The sequence below is a fragment of the Acipenser ruthenus genome, chromosome 43, assembly GCF_902713425.1.
Source record: "Acipenser ruthenus chromosome 43, fAciRut3.2 maternal haplotype, whole genome shotgun sequence".
Taxonomy (NCBI): domain Eukaryota; kingdom Metazoa; phylum Chordata; class Actinopteri; order Acipenseriformes; family Acipenseridae; genus Acipenser; species Acipenser ruthenus.
Genome location: NC_081231.1, coordinates 461,646 through 485,230, shown reverse-complemented (window position 1 = coordinate 485,230; position 23,585 = coordinate 461,646). Strand labels below are relative to the sequence as shown.

Sequence of the window (23,585 nt, the reverse complement as noted above, 5' to 3'; positions counted from 1 at the left end):
TGAACCCCTGTTTGTCTATCTATCTATCTTTCCAGATTCTGATACTCTGAGTAACTTGTGTTGAAGAATATCCTTGCCAAGTTTCATTACAAATGAGCAAGCGGTTCTCCAGAGAGATGTGTGTGTGTGTGTGTGTGTGTATATATATATATATCTACTAACGGGTGTAAAAACTACAAGAAACCTTTGTCAGTGCCATTAGCCAAAACACTACTTGAGTCCGAGCGTTAGCGTGCCGTCTCAATTTGAAGAGCAGTTTGCATGCCTGAGTTCAACGCTTCTGAACGCAGCGAGCGTGTGAAAGAACCCCCAACAGCAGCCCCCCCCCCCCCCCCCCCCCCCCAGACTGACAGACTCGCTGGTTACTCACATGGTCTCGTCGTTCCTGAACTCCAGCTTGCCCTCGCACTCTTCGTAATCGTCCCCGCTCTTGGCGCTCCCTTCCACGGCCTTGTACGGCACGATGACCGTGCCTCTGGCTCCGGAGGTCCGCTGCACCTTCACCTGCATAATCCCAATGCTCTCGCTCACCCGGGTGGCGTCGCTCTCGAAGGTGAAAATCCCGGCGTGGTCGTCATCGAAGATGGTCACCGTGGCCGTGTGGTTGGCGCCCAGGCAGGCTTTAGGAGGAGGAGGAGTGGAACCCGGGTCCCCGCCCGCCTCGGGCCGGGTCACCCTGACGTTGCTGAGGTGCACGTAGAAATACTCGTCCTCCTCGAAAATGTCGTCGTCGATGATGCCCACCGTGAACTCCTTGCGCGTCTCTCCGGCTTTGAAGACCAGCGTGCCCTCGGCGAACTCGTAGTCGGAGCCGGCGTTGGCCGTGCCGTCCTCGGTCCTGAAGTCCACCTTCACGGTGCAGCCGGGATCGCCGCCCCTCCTGGCCACGGCCAGCAGCAGAGAGCCGCAGTTCTCGAAGCACTGGTAGTGGGACGGCTCGAAGAAGACCTTGATGGTGGTGTCGTCCTCTTCCTCCGATCGGGCCTCGTGGCAGCTCACCACCTTCCTGGCCTGGTCGGCGGCGTGCTTTTTCAAGATGTTCCCCGCGCCGATCATCATCCTGGTGGCTTGGATCCTGTAGAAGGCTCGGCTCTTCTGCTGCTGCACCAGGACGTGGTAGTTGGCCATTTCGATGAGCTGCTCCGTGTCCTTATCGGGGTGCTTCTGCTTGAGCTCTTTCAAGGTTTTGGCCATGTCCCTCCGAGCCTCATCTTCTTGCCCCTGGCGGGTCTCCTCTGCCAGGCTCAGCATCCCGTCCAGGGCCTCCTTGTGAGAGTTGACCACCTGCCCGTCCATCTCGATGTCCATTTTGGTGAAGGGACCGTCCCCTTCCGTCTCGATGATGATCCCGCGGTGCTTGTCCGCCCTGTACCTCTTCTGGACGTACTTGTAGAAGAACAAGCGTCGGTCCGCGATCCAGGCCTGAACGACACACAGCGGGAAGAACAGGAAGGTGAGGACCGCTTCCCAGAGGTCCACGATTCCCGGGGAGATGACGGAGAGGATCAGGTAGAGCCAGATGTAGGCGAAGATGCTCCAAGCGGCCGTCACGAAAAACACCCTCAGGTGCTTGATCTTCCTGGTCTCGCCATCCGGGACGACGTAGACGCAGATGGCGATGATCACAAACATGTTGAAGGCGGCGCTCCCCACGATGGTGCTGGGGCCCATGTCGCCGGCGTTGAACCCGTGACCGCACACCTCGATCACTGACAGCAAGATCTCCGGGGCGGACGATCCCAGGGCCATGAGGGTCAGGTTGGAGACGGTCTCGTTCCAGATTCGGACGGTGGTGGTGGTGGTCTCCCCGTTGGGTTTCTTGATGGTGATCTCCTTCTCCTGGGAGGTGATGACTTCGATGGACGACATGAACCGGTCGGCGATGATGGACATGCCCAGGAACATGTAGATCAGAGCCACGAAGTAAACGATGGCTCGGGCCACTTTGTCTCCCACGGAAGGGTTTTGGGGGTTCCACACCGGGAGGACCACCCCATCCGTGCAGGTGCTTTTTTGTCTCGAGCAAGTTTCGTTGCCGACGGGCTTGACCAGAGAGGTTTCCCCCTCGCTGGCTTCGGAGCGCTGGGCGTGGAATAGCAAGGTCACGAACAGAACCAGACACCTAAAGCCAAGAGTGGACCAGAACCGATGAGCAGGCTTCATGTTGACAAGGTCGCTCTCTCTCTCTTCAAACCCTGCGTGGAAAACGAGAGAGAAAAGAGACGTCAGCCTTTGGACAAAGAAATACACTCCTTCTATGCAAAGCTTAGCAAAAGCACAGTGAAAGCATTGTAAAGCATAGGGGAGCATTGTAAAGCACAGAGAGGTGTGGTAAAGCATAGGGAAGCATTGTAAAGCACAGATAGGTCTGGTAAAGCATAGGGAAGCATTGTAAAGCACAGAGAGGTCTGGTAAAGCATAGGGAAGCATTGTAAAGCACAGAGAGGTCTAGTAAAGCATAGGGAAGCATTGTAAAGCACAGAGAGGTCTGGTAAAGCATAGGGAAACATTGTAAAGCACAGAGGTCTGGTAAAGCATATTAAAAAACATGGTAAACTAACCTGTGTAAAAGTGTGATATTAACCAACGTGATATTATCAGGCGCTTGTTTCCGTCGACTCCTATTACATTGTGGTTGGGGGTGATAATAAGCGGGGTGTGATATTAAGCGGGTCAGACTGTATCTAGAACACTTTTTTTTAATCTGTCTCTTTCTGAACGAACTAAAATAGACTGGCCAGCCTAGTTTTTGAAGGGCGGTGAATGGGCTAGCTTTGCCAAGGACAACTTCAGTGTTTTATCTGGTGTTCATGTTATTGCAGTAGGATGCTACATTGCTAAACAGGGGGCTTTGCTTTTCCTCATGTTTTGACTGCATTTAGTGTTTGTATCTGTATAAAAGTCAAAAGCTAATCTGGTTCGGTTTTAAAATTAAATATATATATATATATATAAAAAATAATAATCGCATTGAAAAATATTCAGATCAGGGAGCTTCAAATGAGTTTCTTCTTCGCTATCCTCTCACCTTTTTTATAAAATGTGCAATGCTTTTAAGTCGTTGTTGCAAATGCAGCGTTTTAATTTCGTTTTTTTTGTTACAGTCTATGTCGAATTGCATTGACCAAGCTCTAGTTAACAGATTCTCTTTCACCACAGACATACGTAACCCAAGCTTGATCAGCTCTAGAGCTAACGTCAACTGCACAGTTCCCGCTCATCTCTCCTGTGTTGCATGCGTCTATGCTGGAAAATAAAAATCTGGTAACTCAGGGCAGCAGTGTGGAGTAGTGGTTAGAGCTCTGGACTCTTGACCGGAGGGTCGTGGGTTCAATCCCAGGTGGGGGACACTGCTGCTGTACCCTTGAGCAAGGTACTTTACCTAGATTGCTCCAGTAAAAACCCAACTGTATAAATGGGTAATTGTATGTAAAAATAATGTGATATCTTGTAACAATTGTAAGTCGCCCTGGATAAGGGCGTCTGCTAAGAAATAAATAATAACTGAAGGGGTGTCTAGGTAACAAGCTCAGGTGCGTGTCTTATTAAACTCATAGCAAAACTAGGAATGGATCAAACTGCTACGCAATGGGAGTCAAAAGGGAGGGAGCAATCTGCTTGCCCTGGACTGGAGGGAGCTTCATTTCTCTACCCATCTCAAAAGATGCCTAGTGGCAGACTGTGTGTTAGTTTTGTGATGTGATGTGCGAACCACTGATAAAACACACACACACACTTCTGTTTAGTAGCCAACGAGAAACGAAATATCTGCCGAAGCAAATTCAATTCCAGTGTTTTTTCGGGAATCTGAGGTTCTGTGTTGATTTGAACTGTTGTGACATTCACCTGCCTGACGTGACCTTTCTAGCTGCAAATGCATTTCCCTAGCTAGCTTACCGATGGCACCCTAACGCGGCAAAACTGTTACAGGCATTCACGTCAAATGAAAATCCCGCTGGCCAAAAACGAAAGCACTAGCACGTGGATTTAAAACATAAGAGAAAGGGAACACAGAGCCAAAAACAGTCAAACGCAGACTGAGCGGAAATTGAGATTCTCACACCCAGAGGTGTTTTCTTGCAGGCAGGTGTATAAAGGATATCAATGACACATCTGGAGGTGTTCTAGTAAATTTGCACACGGCTGTGCACAACATAGTGTTGCATGCAGCCCCCCCTGACTGAGGGAAACAACCGTTCAAGCAGAAGCAATGAGCACTGAAATGTGCCAGCTTCCATCTCCCCAGCCTTTTAAAATCCAAACGCCAGGGAATGCCAGCTTTCATCAGAGGAACGTTATCCTGAGCTCGCTGCATCACTGAGGATACAAAGAGAGATGGGGGAGAGACCAGGGGGGGACCCGAGGGCCAACTGGAAATGGAGAAGGGTGGGGGGGTAGCAGAGGGGTATTCCGAAGGGCAAATTCTCTGACAATCCCGGGAATGGATCACTGAGTTTACGCATACGAAACAATGTAATTGTGTGTCAGTACACATGTATTTACCAAGTAACTGCTATGGAAATACACAGTCATTAGAGACACTTCATATAAAGTGTGATCCTTATTTCCATCCCCAAATTGAATTATAAGGCATGTACTGCAGCATGTGTGTGTGCATGTGTGAGTTTGTGTGTGTGTGTGTGTGTGTGTGTGTGTGCAAGTCTGACCATCTCTGTAAATCTAAAGCGTCTTTTTGAATGCCAGAGAGCAGCAGCACAGGAATCAATGGGCAATTTTAGTTTGCGCTGAATAGGCACATTGAGCTGCTAACTCATGTGTGAAAACGCTCACAGAGCTCTGGGCCCTGCAACTGATCCCTCCACAACCAGTTTAGCTGCTTACAAACACCACCGCCGAGCTTTTTAACCAAGCAGAGCATTTGATCAACGTGATTCCTGAATAACCCACAGCCCGAGGAATCCCCCTGGACTGGATCAAGCACTTATTTGTAGGGATAATCCCAGAATAACCCTGGATAGGAGGCTAAATCAATCCAGAGGCATTCCCCACTGCTGCTAATTCCCATGCCCGTTCTCTGAACTGCAGCCCAATAACTAAGGCTGTATTTTGTCCATGAAATGTACCCATTGCGTAATATGTAGTTCCACTTCCCCATTTCTAAAAGAATAGTGTAAATCTACATATTTTTTTTTTTATCACTTCTTCAAAATAAATACAGCAAACGTTTGCCCGACTGACACACCACCTGTTACACTGCGTTCAGGAACCTGGCAGCCGGTTCAGTTTGCTTCCTGGTAAATGATTGAACACACGCTGCACCGTTTCTTTAAAAATGTCTTCAACGAAATAGACACTAACGGGTGGGGCCAATTTCCTCCTCCAGGTGACCAAGGAAGCGCAATACTATCTGAAAGCAGGGCTTGCAAACAGAGATTTCTTACCCAAGTGTTGTATCGTGTTTTTAAAAGAACGACACAGGTTGTTATATAACATGCGTGTCTTTCAAAACTGCACCACCGCACAGGAAATGAATGCGCACATTTTCACGGAAGTATTGCGTTCGCTGCAAACATACGGTCGGAAATTACCAAGCGACTCCAAAACGGAAAGCAGAAAAATAAAAAGCGAGTTCCTTGAAAAAAAATTACGGAATGCTTTGCTAATTGCTTCAGAGACTAATTAGACACAAAAAAGGAACCGATCCGGCAGTTTTCTCAATTCCCAATTTTCCCAGCTCTGAATAGAAAGGGCAATGTGACAAAGCGTTTTCTTTTGTGCCGATTACTGTAGTAGCTCCCAGCTTTCTTTTCAAGCTGCGCCGTGGATAGATAAGGACATCACAGAGGACTCACAGCAGCCCTCAGCTGTTACCTGTTCTTTAATAAATACTCAACTCGTTCTCAATGCTGATTTGTTCTTATCAATTCTCACTAAATACTAAAAGCACCTTTTAAACGGGATGTTGTTTATATAGGAGGCTGTGTGGTCCAGTGGTTAAAGAAAAGGGCTTGTAACCAGGAGGTCTCCGGTTCAAATCCCAACTCAGCCACTGACTCATTGTGTGACCCTGAGCAAGTCACTTCACCTCCTTGTGCTCCGTCTTTCGGGTGAGACGTAATTGTAAGTGACTCTGCAGCTGATGCATAGTTCACACACTCTAGTCTCTGTGAGTCGCCTTGGATAAAGGTGTCTGCTAAATAAACAAATATTCGTTCAAATCTTGCAGGTAGCTACACAAAGGATATCAATAACCAATCTTGAGGTGTTTTAATAAACATGCGCACGATTGCAAGTGTGTGCTACATATGGCAGGGGGTCCAATTTGTAGTCCTTCTTGTTCGCATGTACTTCGCACGAGCAAGTTCGGAAGCTCCGATCACAGAGTAATTCACACCTTCTTCAGAGAATGCGTGGTTCTGTTCAACCTTCAAAATAACAGCCTACCCTCCCGCCATCCGCGCTTCACACCTTTGATCTGATAAAAGACAGTGAGCAAGCTTGTAGAAATTCATCTATTACTCAGAACGAACAAAAAAAAAAAACATGACAGCAAAGGTTTATGGCTGTCTTTGTGCAGTCGTTTTGCAACAGTTCAGGGATGGGAATAAGACTCCCGTTGCCCGGCAGTGCGATCCATTCCTGGTTTCACTGGGAGTTTAATAATCAGACACACCTGAGCTTGTTAGCTAGACACACTGGGGGCTGATCAAGCTCGTGATAAACGAACATCCTTTGATATTGCCGGGAGGAATTGAACTGTTTATGTATTTATATATTTCTATTATTAGGCTAAAACACACTCGACTAAAAGGATATTTGTGTTTTAAAGACGATGAGCAACAAAAGTGTGTGTATAAATCGTGTACATTTACAGAAATGCTGTGTGTATGTCAGCAATTATATATATATATATATATATATACACAGTATATATACGCCCACATCCACCCACATATACGCACTGTTATATTATGGCTTAATATAGCGTAGTTTTCAGGTAAAAATTCTATATCCCGTGAATAATGACTTTTCTTAAAGGGACGTGATCATGTGATCATTTTATTTACTAGGTGAAGCGTGGCTCCAGCGCGTTTTAAGGTCAGTTCACGCAAAATGAATAATCACGCTTTCCTTAGCAGCTCAGCAGTGTGCGGTCACAGGTTCAGCCGTGCTAATGCTTTCTGTAGACCGCAACACGAGAATAAGGGGTCGCTGCTCGTTATATTCAACACCAGCGCGGGTCCTGAATTATAATATTTCTTTTGAACACTCATTTTCTGCGGGTATCATGCTTGCTGTAGCGTTCGCAAGACAGACGGTTCGATAACGTGTTACTTATGAAACAGAATTATTGTAAACCGAACCAGCGACGGTTCTGTATCCTGCATTATTACCCAACAATTACCAATGCAATCGGTTTCTGTTTTTTTAAATTCTAACAGTAGGCCTGTATAGAATACAATCTATGCTCAAATGAACATTTTCCTGTTAACAAAACTGCGGGGAAGATTTGTGACTCTAAAATTGCACACGATATCAGTCTTTTTTATCTTTTTAACCCACCGTCCATAAGTAAATAATTAAACATAAAATCATAAAATTACTTACCCAGAAAAAACAGCACGGGTGTAACTGGTAGTTTTAATTAGGTTTTTTTTTTCCTCCTTCAGAACAGACGAAGCCGTCGCGGGTGGGTAGAACGTGGCAGAGACTCGCACTGACTGGCAGGTCACGTCGCCGTGGGAGAGACACCAACGCTCGGCCGGAGCGCAGAGATTTATCCGCTGGTTAAAAACGAGACAACAGACAGCGGATGCGATCAGATCAGATCAATACATAAATACATACATTTAAAAAGAACAGCGCAGTAAATGCACAGTAAATACGACAAACAGGCAGATAGCAGGTGCGTAAAAAACAGTACCTAAGGTAGATTCAGTGAGCGTTATATATTTAATTAATGATGCGAGCAGACCGCCATACGGTTACAGACCAGCAATCGTACACATAGATCAAACTCCGTATCACATGAAGGGAAACAGCCTGCGTGCAAACAGTAGTGAAGACTTCAGAGCTCCATACGCTGTACACGCTGATAATATTTTCAGGACATACCTGTGGCTAAATAGCGGAGTCCGGTTTATTAATGGAAGTCCAAATACACAGTCTATTCAGCCAGGTTGTAGATAGATTATAATTGATTTATGTATTCATTATTATTATTATTATTATTATTATTATTATTATTATTATTATTATTATTATTATTATTATTATTTAGCAGTTCGTTATAACACAAACTCCAACGAAATATTACATTTTGATAATAATAATAATATTGCTACGCATAATAATACGCTCCCTGAAAGTAGAAGCCATCCTTCGGTGTCAGCGGCCTGTTTGTGCGATTTTTAATTTTTTTTTTCGGCCAGTTTTTATTTGTTGTATCGCAAGTCGCGGTGGTGCAGCCCACGGGTGCTCGTTACAGTCCTCTGAGTCTTGCTTTGAGGTGTTGGGGGGGGGGGGAGATCGGAGCCTCTCTCGCCGAGCTGAAGGTGTAATAAAAACACCAAGCGAGGTGCGCGCTGGAAAAAAAGAGAGAAAAAAGGGAGACCCGGCTTGTCCAATCTCGGTAGCTCTCCCCCTGTGTCGCTGAGTTACAGAAAGAGAGAGAGGTTGCAAGAGAGGAAGATGAATGAGAGAGACGCAAAAGGAGGTGGAGACGAGAGAGAGAGAGAGAGAGAGAGAGGCAGAGAGAGAGAGAGAGAGAGAGAGAGAGAGAGAGAGAGCAGAGAGAGAGAGAGAGAGAGAGAGACGGCGAATTTACGCACAACTCAGCATCTCCGCACAGCTCGGAGCGAGTGAGGGGGGAGAGAGACGGGGGCGGGAGTGAGCGGCTAATGAATGCCGGGTCTCAATTGATCGTGGCTGGCCGCCGCATTGACAGGTCTAGGAGACAAAAACGGGCGCAATCAGCATATACCGGGGAAGAGGGATTAGTTAGACAGTGCCGTGCAGTGATGTAATCAGTGTCTGTGCAGCTAGTGAATGAGTGAATGCGTGAAGGTAGATACATCATTACATTAAACGCAGGTTGTTGGTGATTTTTTTTTTTTTTTTATAGCTGCAGTACATTAGCCAAGATAGACAATCGTTAAAGTTAGTGCTGGTGGGACAGAGAAAGAGAAAGGGAGGCTCTTATACTCTCTGAACAGCCTCCCTCTGCTCCGTGCTGGTGGAGCAGAGAAAGAGAAAGGGTGGCTCTTATACTCTCTGAACAGCCTCCCTCTGCTCTGTGCTGGTGGAACAGAGAAAGAGAAAGGGAGGCTCTTATACTCTCTGAACAGCCTCCCTCTGCTCCGTGCTGGTGGAGCAGAGAAAGAGAAAGGGAGGCTCTTATACTCTCTGAACAGCCTCCCTCTGCTCTGTGCTGGTGGAGCAGAGAAAGAGAAAGGGAGGCTCTTATACTCTCTGAACAGCCTCCCTCTGTGCTGGTGGAGCAGATAGAGAGGAAGGGGGGCTCTTATACTCTCTGAACAGCCTCCCTCTGCTCTGTGCTGGTGGAGCAGAGAAAGAGAAAGAGAGGCTCTTATACTCTCTGAACAGCCTCCCTCTGTGCTGGTGGAGCAGAGAAAGAGAGGCTCTTATACTCTCTGAACAGCCTCCCTCTGCTCTGTGCTGGTGGAACAGAGAAAGAGAAAGGGAGGCTCTTATACTTTCTGAACAGCCTCCCTCTGTGCTGGTGGAGCAGAGAAAGAGAAAGGGAGGCTCTTATACTCTCTGAACAGCCTCCCTCTGTGCTGGTGGAGCAGAGAGAGAGAAAGGGGGGCTGGTATAATCTCTGAATCAGCATTGTAATTAATTACAAACATGAAGAGGAGCCTATTCGATGTACATCGTTTCCAAGCTGTACATTATGAAACAACGTATACAATTGATAGTTTTTTTCTGTTTGACAGAACATGGGGGGTTTCATATAGGACGAGGAGGGCAATTATTTTTGTAATTTTGTTTAATTCCACAAAATGCACAAAATGTAAAGGCACGGACGCGTGGTGTGCAGGGGGGGAGTCACACAGTCAGGGGAGCGCAGGGGTCCCCGAGGGTCTCCCCTGGTAAAGGCACGGCCGCGTGTTGTGCAGGGGGGAGTCACACAGTCAGGGGAGCGCAGGGGTCCCCGAGGGTCTCCCCTGGTAAAGGCACGACCACGTGGTGCGCAGTGGGGAGTCACACAGTCAGGGGAGCGCAGGGGTCCCCGAGGGTCTCCCCTGGTAAAGGCACGGCCGTGTGGTGTGCAGGGGGGAGTTGCACAGTCAGGGGAGCACAGGGGTCCCCGAGGGTCATCCCTAGTGGTTGAACCTTTTTGCCTGAAAACTCAATCAGCTTCCACAGCCCAATGAAACTCTCTGTAACACATAATCTAATTCCAGCAGCAATGCCAATAGTAATGGGGATCCCAATACTGTCAGTTTCTTTTCAATCTATAAGATTGTGCACGTCCATATACTGCAGCACTGCTCCTCAATCTCACACGCCAAACAGAATTTCAAGGTATACTTTACTTACATTTTCATTTCTGTTCAACTAGTTCTTTATAACAATTTGTTACAGTAAATCTAAGGTAATCTTTCCCATCTCTCTGTCCTTTACAATGCTTCCCTATGCTTTACCAGACCTCTCTGTGCTTTACAATGCTTCCCTATGCTTTACCAGACCTCTCTGTGCTTTACAATGATTCCCTATGCTTTACCACACCTCTCTGTGCTTTACAATGCTTCCCTATGCTTTACCAGACCTCTCTGTGCTTTACAATGCTTCCCTATGCTTTACCAGACCTCTCTGTGCTTTACAATGCTGCCCTATGCTTTACCAGACCTCTCTGTGCTTTACAATGCTTCCCTATGCTTTACCAGACCTCTCTGTGCTTTACAATGCTTCCCTATGCTTTCCCATACCTCTCTGTGCTTTACAATGCTTCCCTATGCTTTACCAGACCTCTCTGTGCTTTACAATGCTTCCCTATGCTTTACCTTCCATATACTTACTCTTTGCCATGCCTTTACTAGGGGCGTACTTTTATAAGGGTTGCCCTTTCTATTTTTGCAAATGTAAAAGAGGGAGGTTGAGAATCGCTTGAGCATAAATAGAACAGGTTACGTCTCCCACAAGAGAACAGCCCTGACCGTCAACTTCAAATGCAATCCAATGACTGCAGAGTTCCACATGAAACGCCAGACGCATTTCTCTCTACTTAAGCCTGTCAAAGCACGGTTCCATCTTTGTCACTAGAAGAATACTCCCGAGACCCAATTAGCATGCGCCTGTGTGTGTGTGTGTGTGTGTGTGTGTGTGTGTGTGTGTGCGTGTGTGTGGTCTGCTTCAGTAGATCTAGGCATCTCCCGCACTGTATTGCAATGCACAGCGCTGGGGTGTGTCTGCTGAGCTCGAAGCAATGAGAAAGCTAGAGCTGCATGATCTTAACAAGAGTGGCAAAGGTGAAGACAAAGCAACCAGGAGATCAAGTCATCGAGACAGTGTGTGTGTGACCCTGAGCAAGTCACTTCACCTCCTTGTGCTCCGTCCTTCGGATGAGACGTCAAACAAACAAGATCCTATTGGAAGTGACTCTGCAGCAGCAGCAGCAGCAGCAGTTTTTGATGAAGCAGAGTTCACCCCCCTAGTCTCTGTAAATCGCTTTGGTTAAAAGCGTCTGCTGAATGACTCAATAATAATGCATAATAGTGTGCAAATTTATTACAACACCCCATTGCTTCTGTAGTCTTTTGGGTTCCATGCTTGACAAAAGCACCGACTGTACAGAAGCAAGGCTGTGAATTCAACGTCAAGAAAAATGGAATCTAATCACAGCAGAGGTTTTGAGAAAGTCCGCAGACGCAATGCCAAAAAGATGCCAAGCTGGTGCTGATGCCAAAGGTGCAGCCGTACCAAACGTTAGCATGAAAGAGGCTTTCACAACTCGCTGGGTTTTTAGTTTTGAATTAGTTTTGTGCAAGATGAGTTTGCAAAAATGTACTCATTTCTGCAGTAAATGATTTTCTTTTTGGTGTGTGTGTGTGCAAAGCTCAATAAATGACAACTCTTGGGGTGTTTTAAGAAATGTGCAACTAGATCTCAATGAAGATATCCCATCTGGTAGACAGCTGTGTATCCCATCAGGGCAGCTACACTGCTAGAGAAGGGAGCTACACTGGTAGTGCCCTGTAATTACACCTCTGTCCCAGACCGCAGAGCAGGGTCACTGTACCACAGACTGGGTGCCTCCTAACAGACTTGCCAGGGAGTCCCAACCCTGCGCTTTCAGCGTGACTTAATTATAGAAATACAGAAATACCTCTTGCTTCGGTCTGCATGAGTTTCATATCCCCCTTTTTGATCTGAGTAGAGATTTTGTTTTCTAAGTGTGTTGAAATGTATTGGGCACAGTACTGGCTTGCAAGCCTGGGCTGAACACAGAAGCTTATCAGATGTTTGCAAGTGTAATACAATATATATATATATATATATATATATATATATATATATATATATATATATATATATATATATATATATATATATATATATATATATATATATATATATATATTTACAGAGTAGAGAGGGAGGGAGAGAAAGAAAAAAAGAAAAATGAATGAGAGAAAGAATGAAAGAGTGTAAGAAAAAGAGAATCTAAGAAAGAAAAATAGAAAGTAAGAAAGACCAAACTGAGTATCTTACAGCAACCAGAAAAAAAACCTACAGCCGAAATCCTGCTCAAATCCGATCCCCTACATCCATAATTATTCAATCCTCGGCTCTGCCGGCAGCTGGAAAGACATTACAAAAGTCCCTGCATGAAAAGACGGTGGGAATATGTTTCTGAAAGCATAAAGAGGTCATTAAAAAACGTGACAAGGTCAAAAAGCGATTGCAGTTAGCGGACAGCCAGCATTGTGCGCTTGGAAAGATATTATTAAGCCTAACGCGGAAATGCCCTCAGCAGGAATTCATTTTCAAAGGAGGCGACGACCTCCGTGTATTAAGCTCTCTTATTATCTATATTTCCGCTCCGCACTAAAGCAATTAAAGTCGCTGCTTACCCGCTGCAGAATCCGCCAGCGAGACTCTGCCAGCGTTTAAATAAACCCGCGATGGTTATGTCTCAAGGGTAGCGGGTCTTTGGAGAAAGGATAATTCTCAGCGACGCAGTCCGTGCTTAGAGTCGTTTTTGCTGATGAAATAATCGTGCAAACCTTATCTGTCCTGCTTTTCCAATTGGGTATTTATCTCTGAAATGGGCAGGTATGGGAAAGCATAGGCAAGCATTGTAAAGCACAGGGAAGCATTGTAAAGCACAGAGAGGTGTGGTAAAGCATAGGGAAGCATTGTAAAGCACAGAGAGGTCTGGTAAAGCATAGGGAAGCATTGTAAAGCACAGAGAGGTCTGGTAAAGCATAGGGAAGCATTGTAAAGCACAGAGAGGTCTGGTAAAGCATAGGGAAGTATTGTAAAGCACAGATAGGTCTGGTAAAGCATAGGGAAGCATTGTAAAGCACAGAGATGTGTGGTAAAGCATAGGGAAGCATTGTAAAGCATAGAGAGGTCTGGTAAAGCATAGGGAAGCATTGTAAAGCACAGAGAGATCTGGTAAAGCACAGGGAAGCACTGTAAAGCACAGAGAGGTGTGGGTAACGTCTATTATAAATATGTCAGACAAGGGTAAACTCTGATAAATGCATAACACAACCAAGGGTAAACACTGCATAGAGGGAAGCACTGCAAAATCGCTGTGCAAAATTGCACCTGCTGGTTAAATGTAGCTGTGGCTCATCGGAGTGTAAAAGCTGATGAAATAAACCCCTACCTTTTTAAGAAAATTGAATCGGCTTATAATGAAAGCAGCCAGCCTCATTTACGAATTCGACGTTCACGAAGATTTCCCTTTCCAATTCCTCCATGTATTGTTTCTTTACCGCATCTACCACCAAACTGGGGAAAAAAACGCCACAGAAATTGCAGAAGCGCTTCGTTTCACACGTCAATGGCAACAGTTTTATCGGAATAAAAAAATAATTTTAAAAAAAGGATGTGAAATTGATCTAGGAAGCGCCTATCTGTACATTTCCATTGTTGTGCAACGGATCTGACAGTAATGACATATTTCGTAGCCAATATAAAAGTTTACCAAGTTTATAATATATAGCAGACTTTGATATTGATTCGATCCAGCCCTCTGAAATGTCTTTATAATATACAGCACTAGACCCTGATATTGATGCGATACAGCCCTCTGAAATGTCTTTATAATATACAGCACTAGACCCTGATATTGATTCGATCCAGCCCTCTGAAATGTCTTTATAATATACAGCACTAGACCCTGATAGTGATGCGATCCAGCCCTCTGAAATGTCTTTATAATATACAGCACTAGACCCTGATATCGATGCGATCCAGCCCTCTGAAATGTCTTTATAATATACAGCGCTAGACCCTGATATTGATGCGATCCAGCCCTCTGAAATGTCTTTATAATATACAGCACTAGACCCTGATATCGATGAGATCCAGCCCTCTGAAATGTCTTTATAATATACAGCACTAGACCCTGATATCGATGCGATCCAGCCCTCTGAAATGTCTTTATAATATATAGCACTAGACCCTGATATTGTATGAGATGGATCTGTATATAAATACATTGGATTTGGGTTGCAATTCTGTTGCTGGCGTTAAAAATGTATTTACAGTGTAACAGCGCCATCTGCTGCCTGCAGATGAAAATGCAGTTAGTTAGCGGGAGCTGCACTAATCGTATTACTGCATTCAGACAAATCAACAAGCAGATTTCTAATTTCAACCAGTTAATATTAGTAGAAGCGGACGAAAAAAAAACAGCATTTATCAAACTGTAGTTTCATTGAGAGAAATCTTTGAAATCCCGGCAATACAGCATTGAGGACCACGAGTCGTATTATTCAAGTATTAGCGCACTTAAAAAGCCTTGAATCCCCCTGCGTTTTTTTGTTGCGCTTCTACTGTGTTAATACGGGTCCATGAATTAAACAAACAAACAAAAAAAAGCGAGTCGGGGAGGGGGCGCAATGACGTCATCCCAGATGGAGTTCGGAACCGTTCGGCGAGCGTCGGGAAGGGAGCGATCTGATTGGGTCGCGGTAACGCAGCGGGGCGATCTGATTGGATAATCAAAATGAAACCAAACTTCGAGAGAGACAACGGAGAGGAAAGGTTGCAGAGACGTTTCGGGTAAGAAAACAGAGAAGAGAAAATTAGCCTCCTAATGAAACTTTTAGAAATATTGACAGCCCGGTTTAGATGGGGGCGAGTTAGTTCAGGCGCTTGGTGTTTTAGAACTGGACGCCGAGTTAAGGAACTGCGACTCCATGAAAAAATATCTTGAGCATTAAAACAACAGCGACACCGTGTTTGCAAAACAAACGTTAACTCTGCAAAGGACAGAAAAAAACACATTACAATTTGGCATCGTGTGTAATAATACGTTATCAGTGTGAGTCCTTGTGCCTTTGCCATGAATTCATTCATTCAGCTGGACTTCTTGCCATTGTAGAGTTTGTAATATCTATGTGTGTTTTTAATTCTTCGCGTTGTTATCTCAAAGCCTGTGTACAGTATTGTGCAACTTAATGGGGGACGGTCGATGCTCCCGGCAGTGTGTGCTATTGGCTACTTGACAAGGAGCCGCTGCGTATTATTGAATAATTTAAATAATAATAATAATAATAATAATAATAAATAGAATAGAACATTTTTATTTTATCGGGTCTTTGTTATTGTTAATACAATTAACCCCTGACGCATCTTTTAATGTTTTATATATATATATATATATATATATGCTCTGAAGAAGACCTCTGGGTCGAAACGTGTTAGCTATGTTTACTGTGAAATTTTAAAGATCTGAAATAAAGATTATTGCTTTTTTTTTGAGAACTCTGTGTGGATATGAACTTGATTTTACTGGGAGTTGCTACTCTCTCTCTCTCTCTCTCTCTGTGTCTCTCTCCCTCTCTCTCTGTCTCTCCCTCTCTCTCTCTGTCTGTCTCTTTCTCTGTGTCTCTCTCCCTCTCTCTCTGTCTGTCTCTCACTCTCTCTGTCTCTGTCTGTCTGTCTGTCACTCACTCACTCTCTCTCCCTCCCTGTCTGTCTGTCTCTCCTCCCTCTGTCTCTCTCTCTCCCCCTCCCTCTGTCTCTCTCTCTCTCTGTCTCTGTCTCTCTCTCTCTGTCTGTCTCTCTCTCCCTCCCCCTGTGTCTCTCTCCCTCTCTCTGTCTCTCTCCCCCGTCTCTCTCCCCCCCCCCTCCCTCCCTCCCTCTCTGTCTCTCTCTCCCCCCTCTGTCTCTCTCTCTCCCCCTCCCTCCCTCTGTCTCTCTCTCTCTCTCTCTCTCTAGATGTTGCCATGGATAAGATGTTCAGCCTCTCCGAATCTGATTCAGACTTGTCCGATGATGACGGCGTCGTGGATCAGTCCCAGCATGCCTCAGGAGGAGGAGAGGAGGAGGAGGAGGGGGCAGACGGCAAACGGAGAACGAAGTCACTGACGGCCCCCCGCCCGGGTAAGAGGGATCAAAAGTCTTTCTCGGGGTGACGGATGACAATGTTTGGGATGTTTGTAAACCATCGAAAAAAAAAATACAAAAATTAAAATGCATGTGTGTGTCCATTTGTACAGCTTTTCACTGTATATGAAAAAGACTGAAGAGGGATGGAAATAAGACTTTTGATGTCTTAATTATTATTATTATTATTATTATTATTATTATTATTATTACTATTATTATTATTATTATTATTATTATTATTTATTTCTTGGCAGACGCCCTTATCCAGGGCGACTTACAACTGTTACAAGATATCACATTATTTTTACATACAATTACCCATTTATACAGTTGGGTTTTTACTGGAGCAATCTAGGTAAAGTACCTTGCTCAAGGGTACAGCAGCAGTGTCCCCCACCTGGGATTGAACCCACAAGTCCAGCTTCATAGAGTCCAATGAAAGCTGCTGAATAATGTTCCCTTGTTAACATATTGAATTCCACACCCTCTATATAGAAAGAACTCCCTCAGCTTCATAGAGTCCAATGAAAGCTGCTGAATAATGTTCCCTTGTTAACATATTGAATTCCACCCCCTCTATATAGAATGAACTCCCTCAGCTTCATAGAGTCCAGTGAAAGCTGCTGAATAATGTTCCCTTGTTAACATATTGAATTCCACCCCCTCTATATAGAATGAACTCCCTCAGCTTCATAGAGTCCAATGAAAGCTGCTGAATAATGTTCCCTCGTTAACATATTGAATTCCACCCCCTCTATATAGAATGAACTCCCTCAGCTTCATAGAGTCCAATGAAAGCTGCTGAATAATGTTCCCTTGTTAACATATTGAATTCCACACCCTCTATATAGAATGAACTCCCTCAGCTTCATAGAGTCCAATGAAAGCTGCTGAATAATGTTCCCTTGTTAACATATTGAATTCCACACCCTCTATATAGAATGAACTCCCTCAGCTTCATAGAGTCCAATGAAAGCTGCTGAATAATGTTCCCTTGTTAACATATTGAATTCCACACCCAGCGCTTTGTAGTTTTCCCCGTATACTTAACTGAAAAACTGACAAATTGAAAAATGTGACCTTTCAAAATCTAACGTGAAATACTACTGTGCGACTATTATGGCTTCCGGTATAGACTTTTGCAATATCATTTTGTAGTTTCTTTGACATGATGTTAAATAAAATATATAAACTATGTGTTTATATATAAATAACATTTAATTATGTCTTGATCCTAAAATTGTAGGTGATGCAACATTTTTGGCCACAGATTGTCTGTTTTTTTTGTTTGTCATCCCCCCCCCCCCCCCCCCCCAAAACTTATGCCAGGGCAACTTCCTGATCTCCATTCTTGCAAAGTGTTTTAAAAAATTTCCCCCAAACTCGACTCTCTTTCCATAGAGCTGGAGGGTCGCGCCCGGGTCACGTCGGAGTCGCAGGCCTCCGATTCGGAGCGGGACGACACTCTGGGGCCGTTCCGGGCGCGCTCCTGCTCCGCCCCCGCCTCTCTCTGGGCAGCCCAGAAATACGGACGAGAACTTCGGAGGATGAGCGACGAGTTCGACAGCTGCCTGGACAAAGGGGTGAGGCTGGGGCACCTGGTACGGGCATTCACAACAACAGAAGCAAGTTATTCACAGACTGGAGGGCTCAGTTGTCATCCTCTTCCTAGCAGCTGGTTTATTTCAAAACCTTGAGAAGTCCTTTTAAGGGACTTGCGTGCCCCACGTATAAAAATAGCTGTCCTTGGCTTGGGGCACATTTACAGCACAAACGATCCTTGGTCAGGATTGAAAATCAGACTCCTATTGCACAGCAGTGTGATCCATTCCAGGTTTTACTGCTGCCAGCTTGATCAGCCCCCATTGTGTCTAGCTAACAAGCTCAGGTGTGTCTTATTAAACTCATAGCAACGTGGGCTCTGAACTCTTGACCGGAGGGTCGTGGGTTCAATCCCAGGTGGGGGGGACACTGCTGCTGCACCCTTGAGCAAGGTACTTTACCTAGATTGCTCCAGTAAAAACCCAACTGTATAAATGGGTAACTGTATCTAAAAATAATGTGATATCTTGTAACAATTGTAAGTCACCCTGGATAAGGGCGTCTGCTCAGAAATAAATATTAATAATAAAAAACAAGAGATGGAAATAAGACTCCTGTCACCCATTCCAGGTTTTACTGCTACCAGCTTGATCAGCCCCCAGTGTGTCTAGCTAACAAGCTCAGGTGTGTCTGATTATTAAACTCCTAGTGAAACCAGGAATGGATCAGCCTGCTACACAATGGGAGTCCCTGTTGTTTTTTTTTGTTTAAAGATATTCAAGAGAGTGAGGAGCGCCGGCACAGCAAGGCAAATGAAAATCTCCAACAGCTGGTGGACGTTTCTGTGGAACAGAAAACGGGCAGCTGAGCAGACGGCGCAGGGGGTCCTCGAGGGGCAGTGACACTCCGCCAGCTTCCATGGGAAAGATCCCTGGGACTCGGGATTGGGGAAAGAGTGGCCGGGGTTTCAACAGCACAAGAACGAGCACGGACCAGAGTCTACCGCGGTGGGGTGGGGGGGCAGGGGGGGGGTCAGACTCCAATCCTGGAGGGTCACCGCGGGGTCACCAGGTTTCCATCCCAACTTGAGCTCCTCCGTTAACTTCATCAATCTAATTATCTGTTCAGTTGGACGCGTTTTAATATTTTTTTTAACAGTTGATTCAAAACAAAATGCGCTTGATTTTGAGGTGCCTGTGAAACATTGTGAGGACCGGAGAGAAGCGTTAAAATGGGTCCCAGTTAATCAAATAATAATAATTAGAGCAGGTAAGGGACTGAGAGCTCGGGGGTGGGACGGAAGCCACAAGACCCTGCGCCCCCCCCCCCTCCAGAAGCGGAGTTTCACCGCCCCCCACCCCCTCCCCCGGTCTACTGTGTAAGCTAGATACTTACAAACAGGGTTTTATTACAGTTCTTTTTTAAATTGCAGACTACAAAGTCATGCCAGTCATTTCAACACGTACTGTTATTTTAAGCCAAACGATTGGTAGCGTCAAGCTGAGGGAACAAAATCCGCTCTGTGGCTTGGGACTTGGTTTCAGGACGCTGCGCGGCACACCAGGGTGAGACTTGGGGGGGGGTTTGACACGGTGACCGCTAACGAGGTCTCCCGGAACCAGGTTTCAAGCCGCTGCCCCTGAAAAAGTGGCTTCGTGTTCCCTCCGCTTTAGATGATAAGTGTCTTAATACTGCACAAAAAAGTTGTGTTTTAATTACACAGCTGGGGGGGAGTGGGGTGCACTAGAAAATAGTGCATGCACATGGTGTCTTTTTAAATTTAAAATGTCGAGAACCATTCGTGGGCAAACTAAGTGCGGCCCGCTCACGTTTTCGCTCAGAATCGAGGCTTCTTCTAGTGTGTTCTGGCCCAGGACTCGGTCCAGCGCTCAGTTTCCATCTGCGAGTGGAACCGGTTTCAAATCAGACTGGATCGATACTTCTTCACAGAAAATGGTTTAAATCCTTCGTTTTGGCTACAAAACTGCTGCGTCCCGTTTTGAGGACGGTCAGGTTAGACAGGATGTGATCAGAGAAGTGAAATCTCACGCCGGCTATGAAGCTCAATACAGAGAAAACAGAGTCGCTTTATCACCACTGCAGGGAGGGGAAAAAAACAACAGGAATGGATCAGATTTAAGCTTCTTATTTTATATCAGAGGCGTCGTAAAACAAAATTGAAGAGTTATCATAGCAATACAGTTAAGACATTTTTAAATAGATAGACTAAAACGTATGCCAAAAAATTAGAAAAATAGCCAGTCCTTCAAATGTGGACAGTGGTACTTAATGGGTTAATAAACTCCCACGTTAACTGCAGTGTAGCTGGGTGGAAGAAATCGCAGTTAGACACGTGCCAGTTCACCATGGTAGCCATCTCAGAAGGGAATCCTGCCACAGTTTCCTAAATCCTTTGTTAGCTACCTTGGGGGCCCATCAATTAGATTTAGCGTTTTGCTGGTCTGTTGTGAGCGGAGTTTCCTATACTACTGTAAAGTCACAACATGCATGGAAATCCCAGATACAAGAGCAATGATAAATGAACTACGACATCAGGCTAACACTGTGCAATAATGTGATAACGTCATTGCCTGATGGTGGTTTGAAATCTGATGCTGAAATAGAATTTTTTTTATGGTTTCAAAAGCATATTCCAAGTACCTGCGATTGAATATTTTGTATACTCTTTCATATATATTTTTTTTCAACAGACATTTCCAACAGGACAGTCTCTTTTTTAAAGCGTACGCTGGTTTTGGTGCAGAAGGCTATTGTATCAAAACACTTAAAATTCAAAACGCAACCGTAGAATTTTAATGTCAGATATTTTATTGTTGGCTGAGAGAGAGTTTTAAGCAATGCACGTTTCTTCAGAATGATTTTGGATGCAAGGCAAGAGAATTGTAAATACACGTTGATAAATATTTTCTACTGATCACAAGAGAAAAAGAAACATGAAGGCTTTATATTGCGTTTATTACTTGAATGTGGTATGTTAACACTCTTTTTAGAAACACTGTCAATCTTTTTTTTTGTATTGCAATAAGTGAGCAGTATGTGGTGGTAATAAAGAATTTTATTAAATATTAAATCAAGGCTTTGTGTTTGTGTTGTGATGCATCATGAGCGAGTACCTTCAGATTTCATATTATTTGTTTTTCAGCTGTCCCCCTTCATTGAGGGGAGCTCTGAACCCCAGGACTGGGTGCAGCAGCAGCAGCAGCAGCAGCAGGGCTAGTGTGAGTTTGTAACCCTGCTCAAACTCCTGGCTCCTGATCATTTCAATATTAATAATAATAATAATACTAGACTTCATTGAGGGGAGCTCTGAACCCCAGGACTGGGTGCAGCAGCAGCAGCAGCAGCAGCAGGGCTAGTGTGAGTTTCTAACCCTGCTCAAACTCCTGGCTCCTGATCATTTCTATATTAATAATAATAATACTAGACTTCATTGAGGGGAGCTCTGAACCCCAGGACTGGGTGCAGCAGCAGCAGCAGCAGGGCTAGTGTGAGTTTCTAACCCTGCTCAAACTCCTGGCTCCTGATCATTTCAATATTAATAATAATAATACTAGACTTCATTGAGGGGAGCTCTGAACCCCAGGACTGGGTGCCGCAGCAGCAGGGGGCTGGTGCTGGTTCGAAGCCTCACGGCTACACGACTCCTTGCGGGTCCCAGCAGTATCGCGTCCCCGAGTCCAGCGAGCTCAGCTCCAGCACGTCCTCGGGCGACATCGCCAAATCCAACGCCCGCGCGTTCTCCGCGATGCGCTGGGGGTCTCCGGACTTGGGGATGACCCCCACCCCTTGCCGGAGGGCCCAGGCCAGCAAGACCTGGGCGGGGGTCTGTCCGTACCTCTCCGCCACCTCCCGCACTTTGGGCTCCTTGACCAAGCTGCCCGTCCCGAGGGAGGAATACGCTTGGAGGTGGATTCCCGTTTCCCTGCAGAAGCTCAAGAGCTCGTTCTGCACGAGCCTGGGGTGGTATTCTACCTGCAGCACCGCTGGGCTCACCTTGCAGCTGCCCAGCAGCTCCTGGAGGTGCGTCAGGGTGTAATTGGACACCCCGATGGCTCTAAACCGCCCGCTCTTGTACATTTCCTCCAGAGCCTCCCAGCTTTCCCTTCTGACCTCCCGGTTTCTTAAATCCTCCGACTGCCAGCCTTGCTTGCCAGGCCAGTGTATGAGGTACAGGTCTAGGTAGCCCCAGCCCAGCTGCTCCAAGCTGACCTCGCAGGCCGCCCGGGCTTCGCTGCCGTGGTCTTTGGGACCCAGCTTGCTGGTGATGAAAACGTCCGGTCTGGTGAGCCCGTGCCTGGGCAGCAGCTCCCTCAAGGCTCTGCCGATGTCTCCTTCGTTGCGGTAAACCGCCGCGGTGTCGAACGAGCGGTACCCCTCCGCCAGGGCCGCGTCCAGCGCCCGGTACACCGCCTCATACCCCCGGAGCTTGAAGGTCCCGAGCCCCAAAACTGGCATCCGCACCCCGTTGTTCAGCTCCACGGTTTCCGCCATCTCCTGGTAAGGTTTTTTTTCCCTCTGCCGAAAGAACAACTTCAGTTAACTGTGTTCTGAGGAAGGGCTGTAAAATAAGTTGTAAGCTTGCAAAAATAAAGAGAGAGATTAGGTCACTAAGCCATGTAGTGAGAGGGTAGATTTTCACACACAGTGAAAGCATGGTACAGCATAGGGAAGCATTGTAAAGCACAGAGAGGTGTGGTAAAGCATAGGGAAGCATTGTAAAGCACAGAGAGGTCTGGTAAAGCATAGGGAAGCATTGTAAAGCACAGAGAGGTCTGGTAAAGCATAGGGAAGCATTGTAAAGGACAGAGAGGTCTGGTAAAGCATAGGGAAGCATTGCAAAGTACAGAGAGGTCTGGTAAAGCACATGGAAGCATTGTAAAGCACAGAGGTCTGGTAAAGCACAGGGAAGCATTGTAAAGCACAGAGAGGTGTGGTAAAGCACAGGGAAGCATTGTAAAGCACAGAGAGGTCTGGTAAAGCATAGGGAAGCATTGTAAAGCATTGAGAGGTCTGGTAAAGCATAGGGAAGCATTGTAAAGCACAGAGAGGTCTGGTAAAGCATAGGGAAGCATTGTAAAGCACAGAGAGGTCTGGTAAAGCATAGGAAAGCATTGCAAAGTACAGAGAGGTCTGGTAAAGCATAGGGAAGCATTGTAAAGAATTGCGAGGCACGGTAAAGCATGTTAATAAACACGGCGGATTTGCCTTGTTAAAATGCCCCACAAACTACTGCACTAAAAACGACACTGAAGTAGCAAACCAGAACGCATCAAAATGACAAAAAAAGCCTTTTTTTATTATTTATTAATGAGCATAACAAATACACTCACCCGCTTCAGCACGATCTAACTGTTTATTGATAATTAAACTCAGTTCTTATCTCGCTCCCTCATGCCCAGCCCAGTCTTCCGGCGTGCGTCACACGAACGCGCTCATGTGACCTTCGCAAGCGGCGGTTACCG

At 45.6% G+C, this 23,585-nt stretch overlaps 3 protein-coding genes across 3 annotated transcripts in view; 1 reads left to right on the top strand and 2 right to left on the bottom strand.

The window, feature by feature from the left end:
• LOC117398516 (sodium/calcium exchanger 1) overlaps positions 1 to 8,687 on the bottom strand; it is a 52,704-nt gene extending 44,017 nt beyond the window's left edge. The window contains exons 1-3 of the mRNA XM_059012191.1: positions 8,077 to 8,687; positions 7,570 to 7,745; positions 371 to 2,195 (exon numbers count right to left, since the gene is read on the bottom strand). Coding sequence (XP_058868174.1) covers positions 371 to 2,163 — 1,793 coding nt within the window. The 5' untranslated portion in view covers positions 2,164 to 2,195; positions 7,570 to 7,745; positions 8,077 to 8,687. The remainder of the gene's footprint in view (positions 1 to 370; positions 2,196 to 7,569; positions 7,746 to 8,076) is intronic.
• A 6,438-nt stretch (positions 8,688 to 15,125) lies between these two features.
• LOC117967845 (bcl2-associated agonist of cell death-like) lies at positions 15,126 to 21,193 on the top strand. Its single transcript, XM_059012152.1, has 4 exons — positions 15,126 to 15,228; positions 16,390 to 16,554; positions 17,962 to 18,143; positions 18,876 to 21,193. Exons 2-4 carry the CDS (start codon positions 16,398 to 16,400, stop codon positions 19,002 to 19,004), a joined length of 468 nt encoding a protein of 155 aa, XP_058868135.1. The 5' UTR covers positions 15,126 to 15,228; positions 16,390 to 16,397; the 3' UTR covers positions 19,005 to 21,193.
• LOC131696550 (glyoxal reductase-like) lies at positions 21,060 to 23,585 on the bottom strand. Its single transcript, XM_059012148.1, has 2 exons — positions 23,454 to 23,585; positions 21,060 to 22,638 (listed from the first exon to the last, which is right to left on the bottom strand). Exon 2 carries the CDS (start codon positions 22,612 to 22,614, stop codon positions 21,757 to 21,759), a length of 858 nt encoding a protein of 285 aa, XP_058868131.1. The 5' UTR covers positions 22,615 to 22,638; positions 23,454 to 23,585; the 3' UTR covers positions 21,060 to 21,756.